Raw genomic sequence first — 21,511 nt, 5'->3', positions numbered from 1 at the left:
CCAAAAAGGCCTTGGATATAGGTTAGAGAGAGGGGCCCAACAAAAAGTGAAGAAAAGAAGCATCTTACCAAATTTTCTCTAGCAGGCTAAGGATAGGGAAAAAGAAGTGTTAAGGAAATAATACGATTTCACAGAAGTCTAGGGAAAAGGGAATTCTTGATAAAGAGTATTCTAGACCCTGAAGGAAGTTTTGGGAAATTCTCAACTTTACTCCTCTTTTAGAATAGGCATCCTAAAGTTAAAGCTTTGATTGAGGTGGTATTGTTGTTATAATCCTAAACTATGGGTAAGAATGCTCTCCACTGAAGGTAAAGTGCTCTTTCCACTTGTCATCAGATCAACACATACCTCCAAATCTATATTAGCTCTTAGATGCAAAATTTTCCCGCATCAAAGAGGTAGAAAATATATTGGAGGTAGAAGAAACTGAAAAAGATGAAATACATAAAGAAAAGTTTGTATTGTTGCTACCAAATGCTTTTGAGGCTCACAGAACCAACCAGGTGGCTAAAGGTACAGTAGGTGATATGGGGAGGTTAGATTTATTAAAAATTTTTTTCTTTAGTAATAAAGACCTAGGACGGCGCCAAGCTTTTTACTTTAACATTGTTTTAAAATGCCACAAAGAGGAAAAGTCCAGCCACATTTGCTGAGTAAATAAAGAGGGGGAAGCTTCTTATCAGAAGCCCAGGGACAAGTTGAACTTGGCTTTGAAAATACAGCTTTGGGCTCACCTAAAATCTCCAAGACTTCCCTTCCCCAAGACATGTCTAGTCTGTAGAAGAGAAACAAGGAAACAGCAACCTCTACCCCCACTTTGCTTTTTAAATGACCCTGATTTGTCAGGTCAAGGCCAAGGAAAAAAACATGGAAGTCTCCCAAACACAGGAGCCAGTGCAGGGATGTCAACTTAGGTTCGATACTGAAAGAAAAAACAAAGGCAAGAGCAAAGCACTCTGAAAAAAGGTCCTAGATGCATCTATAGGAGGCAATATACAATGAAGGCCCACTACCCAATAGCGAAGATTTCAAATTAATCCTTTCCTGATCTCTATTGCCCCTGGCAATGATTTGCCACTAGGTGCGAAGGGTTCCCAGCCAGGGGAGGGCGAAATTGAAGCACAAGATGCCACCCATCTCCTTTCCTTCATTTGCACTGAAATACTCCAAGAAAAATGTTAAGAAGTTGCAAGTCCTCATCTCTTTTCCACAAATTATGCAGCAAAGAACTTGAGTAATTCTCAAAAATAAGGGGCTACAGTGGTGATGAGAAAGGAAGTTGCTGGAACATCTAATTTGCTATGAACCCCAACAGGTCCCGGGTGGACTGGTTTAGCCAATGCCCCTTCGAGTCAAACACAAAAACCTGCAGCCTGTATTTGTTTTCTCAGTTGGCACTGCTCACTAGTCCCTCCAGCCACATCTGTATTCTCAACTTTTGACTTTTGCCACCGTGAGCACAAAGGGAGAGGAAAAATATAATAAAGGAACATCAAGTAACTGCATTATCAACTTCTAAATAGATCTCAGCCCTTTTCTTCCCGTGTTCTCAAACTTTTAACTAAGCATGAAAACTTTCTCCTGTTCTCCCCTGGTAGTCAGAAATAATGATAGTTTTACATCACACTTGCTCTTTTCCTCTGAAGCTTATGTGCTTTTCTTTACTTCTACATGGGGGAAGGAGAACAGGATGTTTACTTGAGGGCCAATATCTCAAGTATGTCCCTCTAGTAGCTTTGTCTATGTAGCCTCAGTGAGTTATTACTCAGCAATTGTGAACAGCAGCTGGCTGGACTTGTCTACAGTTACTCATAAACAAGTATGAGAAACACCTCAAACCCTATATCCATTCAGATGGTGTTTGTATTACTATGCCTACGTACATGAGAGGGTAACTCATCCCTCTTATATGAGATGGGCTTAGAAATAATCTCAGGGGAAGGATACATTTCCAACATGTCCAGAAAGGCCAGTGGGGAAGTCTGAAATCTATTGCTTCCTTGGGATGGAGACAAGAATCAGGTGGCCAGGTCAAGGTCCCAAGAAGGGACAAGGAAGAAAACAGTGAGCCATAAGCCAGCAGCCGCCAGCTCAGCGGTACACCCTACTGGCTGGGTGTGTTCTCAGGCCGCTGCCATTTCTGAATTTTTGGTGACACACGTGTGTGGCTTCACGTAATCAAGGCTATTTAGAGCCCCTACCCTGCCAGTGACCCAGGCCTGATCTACATGCCATGACTCTCTACCCCTTAAAGCCAACATTCCATTCATTAAGGCCCACTGGGGTATGAAAAAGGGATGGGGAAGAGAAGGGTTAAGTGTGCTTTCTGTGTGACAGACCGCCAATATACAGCAAGAAAGGTAGATGTGGACAAAGAATTGCCTAGAAGGATTCCTGTAACCCCCCTCCCCCAATTGCTTGCTTTAAAAATGCTCCTTTGCTCACAATTGTACAACTTTTTGCATACAAATTATCCAGACAGTATAGCCCACTTCATTACCAGCCACTCCCTGAACATCTTTTGATCTCACTCCACCCATTACGCCTTTCCAAAATTTAATTACACAAAGGATCAAATAGAAAACCCACAAGGCTATGAATTTCTTAGAGGCTCAGATTGCCTTCAGTGACATCAGGCGCAGAAGTCAAAGGGGACAGCTGGACAAGATCAATGTGAAAGGGGAAGAGTCAACCACACAACAAAGGAAACCGTATTTTATTAAACTGGAAAACAAAAACAGTACTGGGGACAAACAGACTTGAAAAAGGAAGGAATGGCTGGAAGAGGAAGTGCAAGTGGTCACAAGGAAGGGAGAGGGGTGATCTGGGGTGTCTGTGTGTGCGCGCCTCAGAATCGTGCAGGCACACCCACCACCCCCGCTCCCCTCCCACACACTCTTAGACCAAAAGCCAATCCAATCATATCTTCAGAGATATATCCAGGCTTGCTTTCTGCATCCTGTAGCTGGTTTCACCTTCAGCCTGGACAGTCACGGAGGGTGTTTGCTGGAGAGAATTTAGGTTTTCCAACCACTGGCCTGCACCACAAAGCAGTAGCTTCAGCTCCTGGAGTAATTTCCACCTTGCACTCACCACAGTAGCCAGGGGCCCTTGGTTAAAGCCCCAAATCTCAAAGAAAAATGTCAAACCTTTAGAACTAGTTATTTTATTGATATTAATACACACTTCAAAAGGATTTCATTGTTGTTGCCTCTAAAAGCATGTACTTGCTTTGTCTTCCACACTGAACATGTGAGAATATCAATCCAACATATCTAATTTTAATCTTAACAGGCACCCCTGCCCATTCAAAAAAGCGGGGAGGGGAGGAAAAGGGGGGGGGGAAGCAGTAATTTACAGCGGCTTCAAAAACAGTAACAGCTGAGGCTTAATTCTGCATAAACCAGTAATTTCAGGATAGTGGTGAATATTCTGCAGTTAGAAAGTTTAGCATATTCACATTATCTAGATAGGTTTGCTGTACCATGTATATCACAAACATTGTATTCTTGGGATCTGAAAGGATTGAGCCCTACCCTCTAATCATTTTACCCTCCCTGGAATCAAACCAAATTCTACTTACTCTTAGCATTTGGGGGGTGGGGCAGAGGGAAACAGAGAGAGCTTTTCATTTAAGCTCACTGAAGAGTAAACTATTACAAAATACTTGAAGACTCTATTTTCTGATGCTGTATCGCTCAGCTTTAAGTGGTACCAGTGTATTCACGACCGCCAATTCTCTGTCTGTGATTTTACAGTGAACACCAAGGACCTCAGTTAACAACTTTGCATATTCTGCTTTCATGTGAATCATGTCCTTTCCAAGACACACTATGCTATGCTTTTTTTTTTTTTAAAAAATATCTTGTTTATTTTTCTTAAACTCAGGTTGAAATACAAAAGTCAGAGCATGGGCACGGAGTTTTAAATCACAGACACAGAAAGAATAAAACCCCTTTGTTTCATGTTATGAATACCAGAATTGTCTTTTGTTTCACTATATCACATATATACATTGTCGTCTTCATTTACTGCTGTAGACAGATTTCCTTAAAGTTAACAGCTGACAGTCATACAAATCCTCACTTCCATCCTGAAACACACACTTCGAGGGTTTTTTGTGGCTTAAAAAACAAAGCAGCCCACAAAATTTCAACCCTTGAAAGTCCATCTTTAAAACTGTACAAGGTCTTCCTTTCATGTATTAGCCATCGTACTTTTGAGGACAATTATTCTGCCCCAGCATTCAGGAAACCACTCTCCTAACACCCCCACATTTTCTTACAAAACCAAATGGTCAGAGAGCCTTTTCAAGTAAACACTACTTTTAGCTTAAACAAGAGCAGCAGAAAGAATTCACATTCTTTTATTTTAGAATGAAACACATCCCACTTAATTTCTGTGGGGGAAAAAAAACCCTATTTCAGTTGAGTCAGATAGAACTCTCCCTCCCCCTCCCCACCCCCCTCTCCTACTCATACTTTCCCTAAACAAATGTCTGAGGACTCAATGTAACTATACTGTTTCTTCGCTATACTATATACCCCACCCCATATACAAGGTCATGGTATCATGCATTTTTGTGGGGAGAGCTACAGAGCAGAGAGGCTTGAGAGGGTCAAAGAAAGCAAGCTGGTATAGGAACAGAAATGCATTAGGGAGATGAATGACCTGCTGCATCCTAACCGCAGAACACACAGCAAGCCTAAATAAATAACGTGGCATAAATTACACAGAACTCCCAACCTGTGACACACACCTGGATTAAGCTGCTCTTTATCTGAAAAGCACATTTATTGTGAGACAAAGCATCACCTTCTGTCACTACATTGCTCTCTCGCCCACCTTAAATATTTCACTGCAGGAACCCAAAGCAATTCACACTTTCTATTAGTTCTATACTAACTTGAAAGAAAATATGAAAACTTACTAGGATTCTCTAAGACACTCAACATAGTATTGTTTTACTCACTTAGCTGGAGATTTCCAGTGTGTGTACCTTAGAGTAAGACACTGAATACAAAATGTAAAGCAACATTTGCTTTTCAGTGTCCCTAGATATCAGAAATAAACTAAGTACGGTGATTGTCTTTTTCTCAGTACTTACTATAGCAATACAAATTAGAAGCCTTCCAGTTCATGGAGAAGAACAGAACTTTCTCATGTGAAATGACTAAGAACAGAAATATCTGTTACTTCCTATTGGGAGTTGGGGGTGAGGATAAGGCTTGAGCCTTGGTAACGTGAAGGGCTGCCACTGCAGAGTGGGGTAATTTGGACTTATCGGGTCCTCTGGTTTCTCTGTAAAGATAACGTCTATTACTACTCACTTGTCACTAAGACACATCTGAAGAGGTATAACATAAAGATGTTGTTGAACCTTCTCCTTTGAAAGACCAAGAATGAGGTGAATACAGGACAAGGGCAAGAAGAAAGGAAAGATAAAGATAAATAATTCCCTTTCCCTAGTAGTTAACCTTTGCTGAAGTATACCAACAAGTATAACGTTAGGGAGGCACCATGGTAAAAATGTCTTACATTTTTACTTACATTAAAAGAATACAGGGATATTATTACAGTTGCACCTTTGTAATAACAGTCAACTGTAGTGACTTTCTTTCTGGCAATGGAAGTGAAGGCGGAGAAAGTCAAGAAAGAAAAACAGGAAGCAAGAGCCTGGTGCAAGACGAATGAAATTCTCTCGATGTTTTCCATTCTCTCATTTATGTAGGATGGGGAGGTCACACACACCTCATTGCTAATGGGTCCCTTCTCTAACTCTCTACACTGAAGTTACTCCTTATTTTAACCTCAAAATTATACCCAGCCCACTTTCTCATTCCAAAAATAAAAACATCTTACAAGGATAGAATGTGGTTTATAGCTCCTTAAAGTTACTGCCTGATAGTACTTTGGAAGAGGTTTTTAAAAAAAAAATTTTTAGGAGAAAAGTAAAAAACTCAACTTCAACATGCCGTTAAAAACAAACAGAACAGCTTGACAGGTCCAAGGTCTCCCACATTTCCTCCCTTGCAACATCTCCTGGCTGTCAGCAGGGCATAGAGCACACAGGGAAAGGAGCCAAGCTGGTTACAGCAGGTAACTTAGCTGGAGAGAGAAGTGGACAGGAATGCGTCCATTGACTGCTGATAAGCCAAACCCAAAATAACACCCCAACATTGCACGCTATTATCTGTAATGGTGGAAGTTTTATTTCAAATGTAATAATACTCTTCAATAGATGGGGTAATATAAGATTTGCTTTCCTCCCCATCCCTCAAACTCCCAGCCAAAGGAAGTGGCTTTGGTTGTGTTTCTTTGCCTGTCCCCCCCATCCAACCCGCCCCCTAAAATACAAACAACTTGGGGAAGGTAGGTGAGTGCAGTGGGAAGGAGGACTGGATGGAAGAGTGAAATGTAAGCATATACGACTTCTTACTTTGGAAGGGAGGCCCTTGGTCATTTAAAAAAAAAAAAATCACGAGGGAAAACAAAAACAACAAACAGAACTCCTACTTCCAAAGCTCTCTAGACTGTTCAAAATGCCTTTCCCTTGGTTTCCATCAGTACCTGGGAGGGAAGAATGGGCGTTTTGGTGCAAAGAACGGAGGGCCCCTAACGAAAGGTGGCCTGGGTCTCTTTAAACTGTGGAACGGGTCTCTGCCGAGAAAAGGTTCCCTAGGCCGAAAGTCTGGCCGGGGATTCCGCAGAATCATACCACTCCGGTTGATGGCGTCTCTGTGTGAGGGACCCAAGGGGAGGCCACTGCTGCTGTTGCTGCCTCCCCCACCTCCTCCATGGGCTGGGCCCAGGTGCTCCAGAGAATGAGAGGGCAGGCTCAGGCTCTCATGCACACGGCTAAGGCCAGGGCCGTTGAGGTCCCGTTGGGTGGGGCCCCCATGGTCCCTGGGTCCTGGGAGCACCCCAAAATGGTCAGCCAGGGTCCCTTGAAGGAGGGAACTATGGTCCTTGGGGAATACTGCCACTGCCCCTGCCACTCCGTGCTCTGCCAGCGGTGGGGCTGGGAATGGTACAACCCCAGAGTGGTCAACGGGGGGAGGAGGGGGTGGAGTAGAAAAGGGGACACCACTCCCACCACTGCTGCTATGTTCCCCGGGGGGTGGAGGGGGTGGGGTGGGGAAGGGAACTCCGCTGTGCTCTCCAGGAGGAGGGGGTGGCGCAGCATGGGCCAACGCTGCCTCCTTTGTGAAGGGGTTCGAAAGATCCACAGAGGGTAGATGAGTGGGTGCATCTCGAGAGAAGATACCACCATGATCCTTAGGAGGGGCAGGTGGGGCAGACGATGGCCCCACTGGCTCTCTCTGGAAGGGTGTCCCATGTTCCAAGGGGGATGGGGGAAGATGATGCTCAAATGTTGAGTTGAAACTGTTGGAACGAAAGCTGCCGACACTTTCCTGAAATTGGGGTGCCCGTTCCTTGTATGGTGCTGCTTTAAAGCCAGTGAGGCCTCCGCTGCCCCCACCCCCAAGGGATGATAACTCAGAGGCACTTGAGGGGCCATTGTCAAAAGAGCTGCCTGCGGTGCTCAGATCAAACCAACCCACCCTTGAAGCCTCACGCCCATGTCCTCTATTTCCCTTCCCAGGCACTCGGATGGACTCTACGGTCTGTATTGGCTCCCCGGACATCCTCCTATTGGATGCATTGTGATAACCCAAGGTTTCTATCGGGGCCCCTTTTTCTTCGGTGCTGTCAGGTAAGTCTAAGCAGGAGGAGGAGACTCGAGTTTCTATGCGGTAGTGCTCTTCTTGTTGCTGCTGGTCAGTGGCGGTCAAACTGGGCTGAGTGAGGTTTGAGAGACTGACACCGTCGCTGGAAGTGCCCTTCCCAGGGGCCTGGCCAAAATGCTTATCATCTGAGGGCTTTCGTGAGGCGTTTTTAAGCATATTCTTAAACTCAATCGTCGACGTGGTGGAAATGGTGGAGGCTAGGACTTTCTCCACGCCTGATGTGGGTGGATGGCCCGTGGGAGCAGCAAGGGTATTCTGCGGAGAGAAAAGGGAACGATGTGGGACTGAGTGAGGAGAGTCTGGGTACTGCTTCTGTGGCAAACTGAGATGCCCAGTGGTAGATTGAGACAAGCTATTGTGGTTGGAGTCGGGGGTGAAAAATGAATCATTCTTACTCGGTGATGGTGACCGGTTAGACCCAGGTTCATTCCCTCGTATGTTGAAGGCACCAAATAGCCCAGGGGAAGGAGAGAGAAGGTCACAGTTCTCACTAGAGTCCAGGAGGGCCCTTACAGATGGAGGAAAGGCAGACTTTACTCCAAATTCTTGGACCCTGTGACTGTAACTGGACAGGATTGGCTGGTACTCGGCGGTATCAGAAAGCTTGCTGGATTTCAGAATAGACTTGGCTGGTTTCTTCTCTAGGTTCATCATGGCAGAGGGTGGAGGCCCTGAATACTCAAAATCTCGGTAATCCTCATCTTCCTGGAAAGAAGTATCTGGATAGAACTTTTCCTGTGAAGAGTCCATCAGAGAAGATGGTCTCTCCATTCCATCTGAAGGCTGCTTATAGGGCGATTCACTGCCCAGGCCAAAGGGTCGATATGTAGATACAGAATTGGAGAGCTCCCGGGGGTAGCTTTCCTCTCTCCCAGGGGGTGGCGATCTTGTACTGCTGGGTGTTGAAGAACCAGGGCTAATGATCTTAGAAAGCAGGGACACGGTATCTACACTGCTGGACGTGGGCTTGTCCATCATCTCATCTTGGGTGGGCGTCCCACCGCGTTCATCCCGTACAGGGGTTCCATCAATGTTGTCGGCTGACGTGCTAGTAGGGCCACGCTGGAAGTCTGAGGGGTGGCTCTCTGCTGGGGCACTGGACCCCAAGCTGCTCAGGATTGGGATGTTTAAGTTTAAGCCACTGAAACCAGGATTACCTTTTAAGAAGTTATGGATCTTCATTTCCAGGCTTGGGGAGGTGGACTCGGACTCCAGCTTCGGCTTGGAGATCTCTGAAGATTGGCACATGGCAACTTCAGTGGGTGGGGCAGCAGAGCTAGCATTGTGGGTGCCTGTAAACCCCAGAGAGTTGGACGGTAGCTTGAAAGTAGTGCTTGGGAGCCCTGCGCTTTGCCCAATTGGGGCCTTGCTGGTCGAAGTTGAAGAGACTTCGGATGTTGATGAATTAGGAGAATAGTTGAAGGTTTTGGGGATAAAAGATTGGGTATTGGAGGGCAGATTTCTTCCTTTTATGCTAGAGACTGTGGTGGTGTTGGCAGGGGAAGCTGAAGTGCTCTGGGACGCAGCTTCACTGGCTGGAACTGGGTTCCCAGTGACACTTTGAAGTAAAGATGACAGGCCTGTAGAAACAAAGATTAGAGGAGTTAGGAAGAACAACTCCCTACCTTACAATAAAAATAATTTAGGCTAATCGGATATTCTCATTCATTCAAGTGGGAACCAGACAGACATTAAAATATGAAGCCAAAGGGAATCCAGACCAAACAGGCAATTGCTAAATGTTGCAGAAGACATTGGACTTATTTGTCAACATAAAGACAGCAAATCACTGAAATCATGAAACAAGTCCAACATGGCACAATGAAAGAAAACAGGAAGGGGGAGATTTTACTGTCAGAATCATTCATAGTTTAAACAAAACAAAGCAAGAAAAGAAAGGAAGCAAAGTTATTCTTAAAAAAACACGTTATCTGTGGAACTGTTTTTATAAATAGATAATTCTGCCCTTCCTCCCCAACCTCCACAACTGTCTCTAATCAGTTAATGTACATATGTTATTCTCAAGAGGGGGTAACACACAAATTGCACAAATTTCCTAAATTTTATTTAGGAAATAAAAATGATAAAATTTTTTTGAACAGGGACACTTTTTTCAAGAAGCATCTCTTGCTGGACTGGTGTTACCTTTGGGGAAGCCATGTTCTAAGCTATCCTTTTTTGGTTGTAAAACATAGCAATAATGAACATATAAACATATATTACAAAGACTTACAAAGCTAGACCATAAAAGACTCTGGTCCTTCCAAAAGACAACACACAACACCCACCTTATAGCTGGGAAAATTCAAGGATTACTGGTTTATCAAGGTGATGCTGAAAGATTCAGCCCTACTCAATGATAGACAAAACTTTCTCAGAAGCCCCGAGAAAGAATTTTTGGGGGCAAAAGACGAAATCCACCAAAGCAAACTGCTCCTATAGAAAATTTCTTAGAAAAACACTTGACAGAAAGGTAACAGGTCCTATATATTCAATCTTATTTTGGAAAATTTATCAACTTTCTGGTCATACACTGAAACGTGTACACAGCACCTCAACTTTTTTATCTTTTACACATACACTAAAATGCTCCTTCAGAATGTTTTGGTGAAAGAAAACATTTCATGTAATACATGTACTTCAATCGATGTTTTTAAAAATTTTAATCCATATTTGCTAAGAGATTTAAGGTCTGAAAAATTTTAAGGCTCACTCAATGTAACATTTTGAGGTGCCATCTACTTCTAAATAATGATGCATGATTTTTACTGTTATCCAATATTCAGTACTATCTGAATAATTGAAATATTTATTTCAATCCATGTTTCACTTCTAAAAAGTTCCCTAGCTATATAATTTTCTCCCTTCTAATAGTATGGCTTAATTCTTAGCAGTCACTGTTCTTACCAAAACCAGAGGTTCTCAAAGCACTAGAATGTGACATATGATAATGTCATACGATTTTAAAAAGGTATTTTAGCATATCTTTCAGATACTGTGAGATAAATTCTTCAAAAGACCATCTTGTTAAGAAAGATAGTACTCAGATTTCTGGCAATAGGTGAAACAGTCTCGTGCTATAAAATATTAGTTTTCTCCAATCTTTACAAGCCATACTCTACAACCCTTTGCCCACTGAAGTCATTCTTTGTGTTGAAAATCTTCCCCAATAAGAACTGTGAATGACACAATCAGAACAGAGTTCTATGAGATTTCCTTTATAGTCTTTAAAGAAACACATCTATTTAAGTTGCTGGGCACAGTTCTCTTAGAAGTCAAGGAGAATTCCACTTCCTATAAGGAAATGAGAGGCAATGAGCTACCCTGTAATTCCACAAAAGTTGTTATCTGGGCTTCCTATTTCTCATCCTGTCAGAACACACTTAGTTCTGCTCAAATTTTGCCTGATGAGAAATTCCACATGATATTGCTGTAACAATGTGCTAGGGGTGTGGGGAGGTGGGGGAAACTGCTTCTTTAAGATGTGTTATATCTACATATAGGAAGCGAAAACAAGTGAGTTTAAGATTTTTACTGTAACTGTGAAGAATCATAAACATGCCAATCTCTCAAACTAATTATCCCCGACATGAGTAGTGTAAGATGTGCTATATAGTATTATCATCAATCCTTTATTACTGGTACCAATACATGGGAGCTATGAATGATCCTTTAATAGTATTTAGTTTTATGTAAAATTCTTCTATATCTTAATACAAAGTTCATTATGATACAGTGCTTGACTGAGTCACTTATAGAACAGTTTAGGAAATAAAAATGATAAGATACCTGTACTGTTTGCTCGTCACGTAAAGCAGGGTTTCTCAACCTCAGCATTACTGACATTTGCGGCTGGATAGTTCCGTATCGTTGGGGCTGCCCTGTGCATTGCAGAATGTTCCATAGCTACCCTGACTTCTATGCATCAGACACAGTAGCATTTCCACCCCTACCCCGGTTATGACAGACAAAAACATCTTTAGATATTGCCAATTGTATTGCTCCTTGGCCTTTTGGCTAAGATCAAGTGTAGACTTTGCCAAGTGTCCCCTGGAGGCTTCCTGGTTGAGAACTACTGATACTGTTGAGAGTAAAACCACAACAAAGATACTGTTCTGATATTTGTAACTCATTGTATAAATATACTGACATGCTTTATAGAGGCTGTGTTGGTATCTGGAGGATCTCAGAACAGAGAGTAGGTGAGTTTCAAGAAAACTTTATGTAAGGAGCAAATGATTTTAGGCGTGAAGCAGATAATTAGCAAAGCTGAAGAGAAGTTCAAATCAGGCAGAGGTTATATGTAAACAAAACAAAAAAAATTTACTATATACCTATAGAGGCTTCTTATAAACCATTAGGACACTGTCTTTATTACTGTCTTTAGCTTCCGTTAACATTAATATAGGTAAATCTCAATAGATACTAATCTGTACTAAGAACTGGGAAAATGCAGCCCCTAGTAGTGTCATGGTATATGTAGGTGAAAGAGTACTGGACTCCAGTCAAGAAATCTGGCTTTTAGTCTTGGCTCACCACAGAATAGGTAGACGTGTGACCTTAAGCAGGTCACATCACCTCACTGTGCCTTGATTTCCTCACCTGAAAAAAGAGCGGATGAGACTAGATGATATGTAGGGTCTCTTTCATCTTTGATACTTTATTAATTTTACGAATGTCAGCTCACAGATGATAGAGAATAATGAATTAACTGTATTATATATTTCCTGGCTTTGGGTGGCTCAGAAATGGAATCCAGGACTAAGCCAGAGGCGAACATTCATAGTTCAAGTCCCTCTGACACATCAGTTTACCTTGCAATGCAGGGGCTGACTGTGTCTGGGTTTTGGAAAGAGCAGACAGAATGCTCTCTGGGGTGATCTCCACCTTCGAGAGGATATTTGCCAAAGGGTTGTGAGATGTTGTCGTGGCAGGTGCAGGTGTTTTCAGGCCACTGGAGAGGTTGCCAGGACTTGTAGGAGTTCCTGGAGAAGGTCTTGATGCAGGACTGACCCCTGGTGGCAGAAAGATTAACTCAAGAAAATGCAATTCAAGATGACCTTTAAATCCATGGTACTTTCCACTCAAACAAGTTTGGTACGTTTAATAGAGATTCTTCTGTGACTGATGCACAAATGGTCCATCTCATGGCTTGTACACACACAAAGAAAAATGATAAGCAAGTGAAAAATATTTTAACCACATCTTTAATCAAAAGAATGCAAATTAAACAACTTTTTGAGAATGAATTTGACAAAGCTTAGAACAAAAAATAGTTTTGGAGAAGCTGAGGCACAATGGGGACTTTCACATAGTACTTGAAACATAAATACTACATTTTTGGAGATCATTTCAGTTACAACATGAAAAGGCTTAAAAAACCTAAATGCTGTTTTTTTGAGAGTCTAACTTTTAGAAATAACATATGTAAGTATTTATGAAGAAGTAAAATAATGGGGTTTTTCTTCAAAATAAAATAATTGCGATTTTTTTCAAAATAATCAGAACTGGGTAGGCCATGTGTTTGTATCGCTGAAGATGATGAAAAGTATGTGTGAGGGGGGTGCTCTACTTTGTATTTTCATTTCCGTTAGAAAAAAAAGCCCTATATATTTATCAGCCCTTATAGAAAGGGCTGTGCATAATATTTTAGCAGCAAGGTTGTTCATTACAGTGTTCTTTTCTTTAAATATTTAAAACATTTTATTTATTGATTTTTAAAGAGTGGAAGAGGAAGGAAAGAGAGGGAGAAAGAAACATCAATTTCTCATCCGACTTATTTATGCATTAATTGGCTGATTCTTGTAGGTGCTCTGACTGGAGATCAAACCTGTAACCCTGGTGTACTGGGACAATGCTCTAACCAACTGAGCTACCTGGCCAGGGCTTACAGTAATCTTTTAAACAGTGAAAAACTGGGAACATACTGGATGTCTAATAATAAAAAGGCTTAGATAAAAAAATCGAATCCTATATAGCTAATATTTTAAATAGCTGGTTTCAAAAGAGTATATGCAATGTTTCAATTACTGAAAGAAAAATTATGACAAATATTTAATCTCCCAAAACATTTGTGTGTAAGGTTACATGCAAGTTGTTTCCTTTCTCTTTACTTATTTTCTAATTTACCTATAATGATCAAGTTCTGGTTTTATTTTTATTTTTTAATTAGAATACTACTTTTAATTTTTAAAAAATCAACAGAACACCCCCCCACCCCCCTGCTTACAGATGGTTCAGTTATAAGGATGAAAGTCAGTCTTTTATCCTCTTTACTGGGCTTACTTACCAGTATTTTTCATGACTGATGTCAGGCTGCTAAGGATGGAACTGATCTTTGCCAGATCCACATTAGCCAGGTTTGGCAAAGCCAATGCTGGAGAAGGGGACAGAAGAGAAGTATTCACAGGCTTTGGAAGAGGGGGCGCTGCTGTCAGGGTCACAGGCACTGGGGTACACGAAGAGGCCTTTGAGACACTTTCCGTTGGCTTTGTAGATACAGAAGTGGATACAGCTGACTTCTCCACAGGTTTTTCCTTCCTGTCCTCTACTATTTCAACAAAGAAAACAAATATTACTCCATCTTACTACTTTCCAGACTCTGCTTCCAGTATGAAACAGTGTGTCCTAATATTCCCTGATTTGGGAGTAAAAAGCACTATGCTTTAGAGAAAATCATTCACTTCATTTTTTTTAAAAGCCCCACTCTTCATCATTTGATTCTTTCTGACTTCAACACCCGATTAAAATGAATTTCCCAAATTCACCTTTCATCTTGCCTGTTAGGATTTCTTTGCATCTTCTTAGTATCAGTGTGTTAAATTTGTACATTTCTAGAAGCATGTTATTATTGGATACACATTTGTGTTCTGTCTTTTGGTAATAATATTTATGTCATAAATTGTCCTTTCTCATTAACCTGAGAGCTTTCTAAAGAGAAGGAACTCTGTGCATACGTTATTGTATTTTTTTTGTGGCTTCCTGAAATTGGCCTACTGCTAGAGGGGGTTGGGAGGGGATACAATTAACCACTAATTTGAAACTGCAATTTTAACTCTTGATGCCTTTTAATAGCTAGAAGGCTATGTACTGTACAGATAATACATTAAATTCCACACAGGTCAAATGCTCTAATAATTATAAAAGTTGGGATGTCAAAGGAGCAAGTCACCAATCCAGGTTAATTTTGAAAGTGTGGTTAACAAATTGTGACTTTGGAATCTTGAAGGTGAAGAGTAACAGAGAATAAAGAATTCTAGTGTAAGTGCTCCTCCTTCTAGAACAGTGCTATTCAACAGAAATATAATTCAAGCTACATATATAAGTATAAATATTCTAGTAGCCACATTAAAAAAAGGTAAAATTAATTTTAATAACATTTCTTTATCTCAATATATTAATGAGATATTTGCACTCTATTCTGAGTACTAAATTTCTAGAATCCAGTGTGTCCCTTTTATACTTAGAGCCACATCTCAAGTTGGACAAGCCACATTTCAAATGCTCAATGTCACATGTAGCTAGTGGCTACCATATTAAACAACACAGATGTTGAGCAATGATTCTTAACCTATGTGGCTTACCAAGTCCTGAACCACTGCTTTATAGACAACAATGCTACCTTGGTGTTCTACCTTATAGGACTGAACTCTCTTTTAGTACCTGCCTGGGACAGATTCATTAGTGGGAAAACAGAACATAAAGAACAAGTTGTCTACTAATCACGTAAGGACATACCAATGATTTTTGACCCATCATCTTCCACATCTGAGAGTTCCATGTCTTCCACATCACGATTATCTGTTGCAGGCTCAGGTGTGGCAGATTTCTCACTCTCCATGGCTGATGACTGGGATTCCTCACCTCCCATTCCCTGAAAAGGAGACTCAGAACCTGTTGGAGAGGGAGCATCCATACTTGGGGAAGGGACAGGTGATTCTTCTGGATCAGGAAGGGTTGACTTCAATTGATCTAGCTTTTTCTTTAAATTGTTCACTCGGTTAGCGAAAGTTTTGTATGCCTAAAAGAAAAAAAGAATAGTTTACTGCTCCAAGAAAAGAACCAAGAAGCTACCATTTTGGCTTTGATCAGGTTTCTTCATTATTAATTATATCACAGGTTCAAAACAAAACAAAAAGTATCATCATCTCTCAAGCATGAAGTAGTTTCCAATCTCTCCTCTTTGTCTTCTCTAAGTGAATATTACCATCCACATAGGTGCCTGAGTCAGAAACCTTCAAATAGTTATCTGTAATTCATTCTCCCTTGCTCTCTTCCATCCATACAGTCAATTGATATGTATATCAAGAGTCTTAATGTGCTGATCACTCTTCCAGATATTAGAAATATAGCAGTGACTACGAAGACAGACAAATCCATAAATAAAGCAGAGCCTGGGAGGTAAAATACTATTGATGTTTTTTAATTTTAATTTTAATTTAATCTTTTAGAGAGAGGAAGGGAGGGAGAAAGAAAGGGAGAGAAACATCAATGTGTGGTTACCTCTCGAGCGCCCCCCTACTGGGGACGTAGCCAGCAACCCAGGAATGTGCCCTCACTGGGAATTGGACTGGCGACCCTTGGTTTGCAGTCTGGAGCTCAGTCCACTAAGCCATACCAGTCCGGGCTGATTTTTTAAAAAATAAACTTTTATTTTAAAGATTTTATTTATTTTTAGAGAGAGGGAAAGGGAGGGAGAAAGAGGGGGAGAGAAAAATTAATGTGTGAGAGAAACACTGACTGGTTGCATGACCCAGCTGGGGACCAGGACCGTGACCCAAGTGTGTGCCCTGACCAGGAATCAGACTAGCGACCTTTTGGTTCACAGGCTGGTGCTCAATCCATTGAACCACACCAGCCAGGACAAAAAAATAAATAAATAAACTTCTATTTTAGATCAATTTTAGGCATATAAAATAACTGTGAAGATAATACAGAGTTACCATACATCACACCCAATTTTCCCTACTAACACCTAACATTAGTATAATACATTTGTCACATTTATGAACCTATTATTAACTAAAGCCCATACTTCATTCAGGTATCCTCAGTTTTTATCTAAGGTCCTTTTTCTTTTCTTTTCTTTTTTTTTTTTGAGAGAGGGAAGAGAGAGGGGGGCAGAGAGAGAGAGAGAGAGAGAGAGAGAGAGAGAGTTAGTTGTTATTCCACCTATTTATGCCTTCACTGGTTGATTTTTCTATGTGCCATGAACAAACCTGCAACCTTGGTGTACTGGGATGATGCTCCAGCCAACTAAGCTACCTGGTCAGGGTGGAATGTCATTTTTCTATTCTGTGATCTCATGGAGGATGCTGTAGTACATTTAACAGTCATGTCTCCTTAGGGTCCTCTTGTTTTTTGACAGTTTGTTAGACTTCCCTTGTTTTTGATGACCTTAATAGGTATTTTGTAGACTGTCAACTGAAATTTTTCTGATGTTACCTAATAATTAGACTGGGCTTATGAGTTTTTAGGAGGAAGACCACAGAGGTAAAGTGCCACTGTCATCACACATCTCATCAAAGGTACAATCAATATGATGTGCCAAAATTTAAAAAAAAATTATTTTATTTATTGGGGTGACACTGGTTAATAAAATTTGTAAGTTTTTGTTTTTTAAAGAAAGAGAAAACATATGTACATGTTTTTTGTTGTTACACTTATTTATACACTTATTTAAAGAAAGAGAAAACATATGTAACATTAATTTTTGTTGTTGCCCTGATTGGGGATCAAGCCTGCAACCTTGGCATATGGGGGAGATGCTCTAACCAACTGAGCTACCTGGCCAGGGTTGATTATATAAGTTTTAAATGTATAGTTCTTTAATATATCATCTGTGTACTGCATTGCATGCTCACCATCTGAAGTGAAGTTTTTCCATCATCATATATTTGACCCCCTTTACCCTCTTCAACCTCCTCCCACCCCCCTTTCCCTCAGGTAACCACCATATTGTTGTCTAATGTACCACTATGGCTATTAATCTTGATCACTGGACTTAAATCCTATTGATCTTATTATCTTAACTGCCAATGCCTTAAAGCTGTGTGTCTTTTTTAGGTTTGGTTGAGTTTCTTGGACCATTCGATTGTAAAATCATTTTGGTTGCTCATTCAAAAAACATTTTAAAAATGGAATGGAACAGAAAAGAATATGTTAGAACTGAGCTTCTCCTGGATATAACTGAATAGCTTGTAATAATGCAATGCTTCCAGCAAGAACAAACAACTAGAAAAACCAGATATGAAGTCTGTCTGGACAAAGTCCAGCTATTGTTAATATAATGAGAAGAGTTTGTGTGACATTATGTAACCTGGCAGCCAAGGAGAGTGGACTGGAATGCATATGTGTGAACAATGACAACGTTACTGTACTAGTTAGTGGGGGTGGTAGACACCATTGATGAGCATGTGTACTATGTGGCTGTCAAATTCAAAATGACTGAGTGAATGGAGCAACAAATCTTCATCAAATTTTGCATTAAGCTTGAACATTCTTCTGTGGAAACTATATGGATGATTCAGAAGGCAGCTGCTACGGGCAACTGGTGATGGGCAGCTTTATCATGACAATATGCCCATTCATGCATCACGTCTTATACAAAGTTTCCTGGTAAAGCATCGAATCACTAGGTGACTCAGCCCCCCTACAGCCCAGATTTGGCACTAAATCACCTTTGAAAGGGAAGAGATTTCAGACTGTCAATGAGATTCAGGAAAATACAATAGGGGCAGCTGATGGTGATTGGGAGAACTGTGTGACGTCCCAAGGTGCCTACTTTGAAGGGGACTGAGGCGTCATCCTATGTACAATATGTCTTGCATCTTCTTTAATAAATGTCTTTATTTTTCATAGTACATGGCTGGATACTTTCTGGTCAGGCCTTGTACACATACACGTATTTCTATATGCATGTATATATGTGCACATTTGTTTAAATGTACTGAAGAGTGCTGAGGTAACCAAAACCTAAGTGGCAAATCCTATATAGCAGGGGAAACTATGAGGACTCCTAAGCTGACATTCTGCAGCTACCTGCTCTCTCAGGGTTCTGATTTGGGGAAGGGAGGCATGAATTTAAAAATTCAGGCCAAAAGGACAAGGCAGAGGGCCACTGCTAAACATAAAGAAAAAAGCAGAGCTTTTAACAGTTTTGCTGGTCTATACAGAAAAAAATTACAGACTTGAAAGGCCAACATTCTGATGAAAGAGGAAGGACAGAAGTGGTTCAACAATATGCTCTTGTATTTTTCTTCAAAAAATTTGTTGAATTCTAGGCTGCTGAAGGGAGCATTAAGAAGCCAAGAAGGAAACGTCTGAAAAGCTAAGAGGAGTTTAATGCAGACTGTTGGTGCTGAGACAAGGATTAGAGCTCAAATTACACCATGGAGAAGGGGCCTTAGTGACCACCCCAGGCTCCCAGTGGGAAAAACCTGCATCCTTGAAGCTGGAATGAAAGGAAAGGAATGGAATGGAAAGGAAGACAAAGCCTTGCCAAAACTGCAATTTAGCCTTAAATCACTTCATTTTTGGATTTGATTAATATAATCAGTTCTTGCAGTATCTTCCCTAGCAAAGGAAAGGGTAAATCCTCCCTAGAGAAAGAGCAATCACCCAGAGACTCTATAAATTCTTCTACATACAATGTCCATTATTCAATATAATATCAGCAGGCATGCCAAAAGATCAAATGACCTAAAAGAGAAAAACAGAGACCCTAGAAACAGAATCAGAATGAATAAAGCCAATACTGGAATTACCTGACAAAAACCAACAGCTATGTTTTGTATGTTCAAAGATACAGAGAAAGATCCCTCCTCCTTCCCTTTTTGAACAATTCAGCTCCAAATCCATTAGCTGGAGCTTGAAAGGAGGCAGTGACAACCTACAGTAAGAAAATGGAACCAAAATAGGGTGAGAAAAATGTCTACATGGGAGAAAGGCACTGCACGGGATGTTGAAGCCTAAGCCAAAAAAAAAAAAAAGCCCAGAGAGGTGACTGGGGAGAGATGGGAGTGTTGGGAGACTGACCATACACACAGGGATTGACCAAATAAATGATTATGTTAAGAAGGGGAGCAAGGTTTTTACACGGTTAGAAAAAGCAACTAGAAATGTGCGAAGGAAGAAAACTTGCGGTGTTGGATTGGAATTGGAGATAACTATGAACTCATGGTTTTCAATATATAGAGACAAATACAGAAATAAATACAGATGTCAGTGTGTGTGTACATAGGTTAAGTACATATATACACATACAGAATGGGCAAAAGTAGGTTAAATTACCAGCCATCATTACCTAAAAGATAAATCACAAGTAAGGATATGAAATAATAACAATACTAATAAGACAAATAATACAAATAAATAATACAAAAATAAATAAGTACAAGAATAAACTGTGTTTCACGTACTCACATATGTAAACTTACTTTTGCCCACCCTGTCTATTTCCTAACTGTACACTGACAATAATGTGGCGACAGTGCTATTCGAACAGTAAGCACCTACTACTCAAATTTTTGTTTCTAAATATGACTTTTCACTAAAAGAAACCAGGAAACCAGGCTCTGTGGAGAAATAACTGATTCTAGGGCCAGGCAAAAAAGTGCAAGATAAGCCTTAATACCTTATTCCAAAAAATAAAGAAATGCTAAAAAAGTAGTAAGGACAGCCCAGGCTGGTGTGGTTCAGTTGGTTGGAGGGTTGTCCTGCAACTGAAAGCTTGTAGGTTCGATTCCCAGTCAGGGCACATGCCTCGGTGGCAGGCTAGTTCCCCAATCCAGGTACATAGGTGTTTGTCTCTATCTCTACCTCTCTCTAAAAGCAATGCAACAAAGTCCTTGGGTGGGGATTAAAAACAAAGATAAGGATCCATCAAAAGAGCAATTAAAGCAGCTTAAAAGGAGCTCCCACTGGCCAAATCTGGGACAATTTGAGCATCAAATAAGTATTGGTAATAATAAATTAAAACAACAAATAAATAGGACTCTGAGTCCATACTGATATAAATAAATAAATTGAAAATTGATAAGGAACAACATTTTTACATAGTTTCAAAATATCTCCCCACAAAATGCTTACTAATTACTATACTAGTTTCCTAGGGTTGTGGTAATAAAGAACCACTAATTGGGTGGCTTAAAACATCAGAAATTTATTGTTTCAAAATTCTGGAGGCTAGAAATCCAAAATCAAGAGGTCAGCAGGGCCAGGAGAGACTGGGCTGAATCCTTCCTTGCTTTTTCCTAGCTTCTGGTGGTGGCCATTAACCCTTGGAGTTCCTTCGCTTGCAGCTGCATCACTACAGTATCTGTCTCAGCTGTCACATGATGTTCTCCCTGTGCATCTGTACCTTAATTTCCCACTTTTTGTTAGAACACCAGTTATACTTGAATAAGGCTCACTCTGATGACCTTATCTTAATTACATCTGCAAAACCCCTATTTCCAAGTAAGGTCACATTCACATGTACTAGGGGTTAGGGTGTCAACAAATTTGAGAGGCAGGTACAATTCAACCCACAGTAATTACCAAGAAAAACTTTTTAAAGGACAAGCATAGAAGATGCCACATTAATAAAAGATATCAAAGGGAATATTACAGGTAGTAAAATCAATCAAACAAACTTGTATGCTACCTGAAATGTTAAAATGAGACACATATCACTTCTGTGATATTCCTCCTAAAGACACATAATCTCAATCTGATCACAAAGAAACATTACATAAATCCAAATTGGGGACACTGTACAA

The 21,511-nt window shown here is 40.7% G+C and overlaps 1 protein-coding gene across 7 annotated transcripts in view; it reads right to left on the bottom strand.

Annotated features, from left to right (window-relative positions):
* Window positions 1-3,215: 3,215 nt before the first annotated feature.
* Window positions 3,216-21,511, bottom strand: part of RPRD2 (regulation of nuclear pre-mRNA domain containing 2) — a 92,709-nt gene continuing 74,413 nt past the window's right edge. For 2 of the 7 annotated variants that reach the window (XM_054575324.1, XM_054575329.1), the window contains 5 exons: window positions 15,489-15,771; window positions 14,041-14,301; window positions 12,566-12,766; window positions 8,147-9,331; window positions 7,798-8,006 (listed from right to left, as the gene is read on the bottom strand). In XM_054575324.1, the coding sequence (XP_054431299.1) occupies window positions 7,918-8,006; window positions 8,147-9,331; window positions 12,566-12,766; window positions 14,041-14,301; window positions 15,489-15,771 (2,019 nt within the window). In that variant the 3' untranslated portion in view covers window positions 7,798-7,917. Of the gene's footprint in view, window positions 9,332-12,565; window positions 12,767-14,040; window positions 14,302-15,488; window positions 15,772-21,511 lie in introns of all 7 variants that reach the window. The other 5 variants (XM_054575338.1, XM_054575347.1, XM_054575296.1 and 2 more) reach the window with 3 other exon arrangements.

The sequence above is a fragment of the Pteronotus mesoamericanus genome, unplaced genomic scaffold (genome assembly GCF_021234165.1).
Source record: "Pteronotus mesoamericanus isolate MK-2021 breed Mesoamerican mustached bat unplaced genomic scaffold, CSHL_Meso_final contig_1108, whole genome shotgun sequence".
In the NCBI taxonomy this organism is placed as follows: Eukaryota; Metazoa; Chordata; class Mammalia; order Chiroptera; family Mormoopidae; genus Pteronotus; species Pteronotus mesoamericanus.
This window is presented reverse-complemented; position numbering and strand designations above follow the sequence as displayed.